Source organism: Cyprinodon variegatus, unplaced genomic scaffold, assembly GCF_000732505.1.
Source record: "Cyprinodon variegatus isolate N-32 unplaced genomic scaffold, C_variegatus-1.0 Scaffold602, whole genome shotgun sequence".
NCBI lineage: Eukaryota > Metazoa > Chordata > Actinopteri > Cyprinodontiformes > Cyprinodontidae > Cyprinodon > Cyprinodon variegatus.
The window spans coordinates 489,566-493,097 of record NW_015151055.1 but is presented as its reverse complement, the minus strand read 5'-3'; the positions used below and the strand labels follow the sequence as shown (position 1 = coordinate 493,097).

Here is a 3,532-nt window from a genome sequence, read left to right as displayed (position 1 = left end):
GAGTCTTTCCAGGTCTGCTCTGCTGAGGAGAAGCTCTTTGAACCCGACGGAACCAGAACCGTTTCATTCAACATTAATAAAGGACTAAAGTTTTTCTGGCGGGGTCAGCAAAGAAAGGATTCACACCCCCACAGAGTTTGCATCATCAGAGTTATCTGTTAATGACTTTGTAGCCACCGGCTGTGTGTGAAAAGTAATCACACCCTCGTTAAAGACATGATTTATGTTTTTAATAAAACTGGTTTTTATCCTTTTTAATTGATGTTTTCTGAATAAAATCTGGTTCGATGATCAGACTGAAGCCTCTGGTTCACCGTCGATGCGTCTGTCAGCCTGTTACCTGTTTTCCAGACTTTACTTTGGGTCAGAAGTTCCTGCGCTGGTCGGCGTGACGCCAAGCAAACGACTTCTGGACGCTCAGAGACCACCTGCATCCAGGTGAGCTCAGACATCAACAGCAGCTCCACCTGAGGAACAAAAGCTATGAGCTACCAGAACCAGCAGAACAAGGCTGCAGTTCTGGGTTTTGGCCACAGGTGGCAGTATTAGCATAAAACTCTGTGATGCCTCTTTAGAAAGTAATCAACCCCTTGATAATCCAGAGAAATCTAGAACAGAACCTGTCAGACAGGATGAAGTAGGCCGAAACATCAGAGAACAAGAAACTCCTTCCTGACCACCCTGGAGGGTCTGCAGAGATGCTTTAGGTAGACCGAACTAAGGAGGAGCGGACCAGGCGCCGCTGGAGCGGCGTTCAGCCCGGTGGAATCCAGCCATCAGAACCAGAGAATAAATGGAAATCACTTTATCGTCTCTCAGCATGTTGATCCATCCCCTTAGGGAATTACAGAAACAACTAAAGCAATAAATAGAGACCGACGCCCCCTAGAGGCCGGTCAGAGCAGGGTGACAGCTCCTCCCAGTTGGAGACGGAGGGCGGTCTGCAGGAGGAAGGCTGGCTCACCATCAGCAGAAGGACGAATTAAAACTGAAACTATCTCTGACTGATCAGAGCTTCAGCTGCAGCTTTGGTTCCAACCTGGTTTTCCTTCCTCTCCTCCCTGCAGATCTGATTTGTTCCTTGATTAAAATATAAATGCTGATTTAAACCACTCAGATTGTTTAATTATGTCTTAATGTGTAATTATCCAAGCTTCAATGAAGCAGATTAGAGCAGTAAATCACAGGCAGCTTTATAGACGTCATTCAATGAGATGGTTTTATTTATTTATTCTAAGTTAAAGTTAATCTACTGATGCTGTGAAACAGCCAGTCTGTGTCAAACTGATGAATTTATCTTTATTTTAAAGTCTTAATTCCTCCTGAAAGTGAAAACATCGTTATTCGATGCTGTAGCGCAGATTGTTTACAACCAGGGAGTACCAATATGGCTGCCGGTGGCTTTACTTCAAGCTGTGCAACCAACAGGCAATCAGCAATAAACAGAGATGAGAGCTCTGAGTTCGCAGCAATGCTCTGACAGATGGTTGCTGTTGCTGATGTCGCCCCCTGGTTGCTGCCGCCCGGGGAAACTTCCTGAAGCAACCAGACTTTCCTCCTTTGGGTCAAAAGTTGTTTATTTATTTATTGTTTACTTATTGATTGTTTATTTATTTATTGTTTATTTATTTATGTTTCGTTCTGCTTTTCTCTGTCATCAGTAATAAAGTTTAGACTCGTTCTTTGTTCACTGAGCGGTGAAATAAAAGGTTAGCAGGAGAATCAGCTCCAATCAGAGGATCGGATCACGCGCTGCCGTCGGCCACGCGCATCCCGCGCACCCGCAGCAGGGCTGATGTGGAGCGGCTGCAGGAGGAGGATCTGACTCCTGCTGGAAGGATGTGGACCTCCTGCGCTCTGCTGCTGCTCCTGTTGGGCTCAGGTAGGAACCGAACCTCTGCTGCATGACGACACCAACTTTCCACGCAGGACATAAAGGAGCAAAGTGAGCAGAAGCTGTTTTAGATCTTTCTGCTTCTGGATCCAGCTGAGCCGTTTGGTTCCGGACGCAGCAGCTTCCTGGAGATCAGGCAGAAGATCTGCTGCTCAATCTGATCCTGCAGGATCTTCCTCCTCCTCTTCATCAGCAGCTCTGAGCTGAGATGAAAGAACAACAAGTTGGAGACAATTAGAAGCTCTTGTCCTGGACCTGATCTACAGCAGAGATGGACCATCTGACCTCAGGAGGAGCTCCAGAACTTCTCCAGGGCAGCGAGGAGACCTCGGCCAGGAGGAGCTCCAGGAGACGGCTCTCCGTCCAGCAGGTCCAGCTGCTGGACCGTCCTCTCCTCTGGAGAGATGTGTCCATCATGGTGGGGACTCAGGATGATGGATCTCTGATGGACGTCTCTGCATCACAGATGAGGAGATGATGAGGACCAGAAGCAGGCTGGTTCTGGATCCTCAGGGACAGAAGACCTGAGTAGACCAGGACTGGAGGCTTTCAGCCTCTGGACCCTTCTGGACCGGAGGAGTCCGTTTGGACCTGGACGGGGATCAGAACCGACGTGTTGCCCGGTGGAGCCCATCAGCAGAGGTTCTGCTCCCATCCTGGGAATGAATGAGGAGCGGTTCCTCTGGAGGCAGAAGAACCTGGAGGAACCGGCGTTTATCAGAATGGACCTGGTGATGAAGGTGAATCATCTTCATCACTTCATTCAGCTGCTCCTCCTGAGTCATGCAGGTCTGATCCTCCTCATGAAGCTCCTCCCTGTCCTGGAAAACTAACTCCTCCTAGCCGGGTCGGCCGGTTCTGGTCCAGAAAGAGGAGGAGGACCTGCAGGTCCAAGGACCTCCCAGTTCCAGTTTTACTCCGTGTGTCTGTCAAAGGTCCGACCGGGATCAGAACCCGAGTTCAGGAGAACAAACCTCTGACATGGTCCTGCCTCTCAGTGGTTCTGGTTCTGGTCCGTTCCCTGGGTAACAGCTCCAGGTTCTCTTCGTGTCTGGTTCTGGTTCTGTTCCACTGATCCCGGTGTTTCCTCTGCAGGACTGGGTCTCCAGATCCAGTGTTACCAGTGTGAGGCGTCCCGAGACTGCGCCACGCCCGACTTCATCGTCAACTGCACCGTCAATGTCCAGGACACCTGCCAGAAGGAGGTTCTGGTGAAGGATGATGGTGAGTGAGACCGGATCAGAACCAGGTTCTGATAGGAAACAGGACAGGTTCTAGGTTTTAACGCAGAACTGAGAAAGTAGAGCAGGTATCAGTGCTTCCAGAACCCAGTAGTAGCTCTTATCGGGTCGGATGAGGCTGGGTTTCAGAACCAGGTCTGGGTTTCAGAACCAGGTCTGGGTTTCAGAACCAGGTCTGGGTTTCAGAACCAGGTCTGGGTTCTGTCCATCTTCTCTCAGCTGGAGGGAATTCTGCTCCAGCAGCGGTTCTGTTTGGCCTCAGAACCAGAATATTAACAGAACAAAGGGAAGAAAAGAACCAGGAAGTTCTGCAAACACAGCAACGCGTCCCGGGGCTGATCCGCTCGGCACCGCCTCTTATAGTTGTGGATCTTTTCCAGCCACAGCCTGTCGGACC

The 3,532-nt window shown here is 49.8% G+C and overlaps 1 protein-coding gene across 1 annotated transcript in view; it reads left to right on the top strand.

The window, feature by feature from the left end:
• Positions 1-3,532, top strand: part of LOC107096149 — a 19,604-nt gene that overhangs the window by 5,609 nt on the left and 10,463 nt on the right. The window contains exons 2-4 of the mRNA XM_015392665.1: positions 352-438; positions 1,710-1,882; positions 2,990-3,118. Coding sequence (XP_015248151.1) covers positions 352-438; positions 1,710-1,882; positions 2,990-3,118 — 389 coding nt within the window. The remainder of the gene's footprint in view (positions 1-351; positions 439-1,709; positions 1,883-2,989; positions 3,119-3,532) is intronic.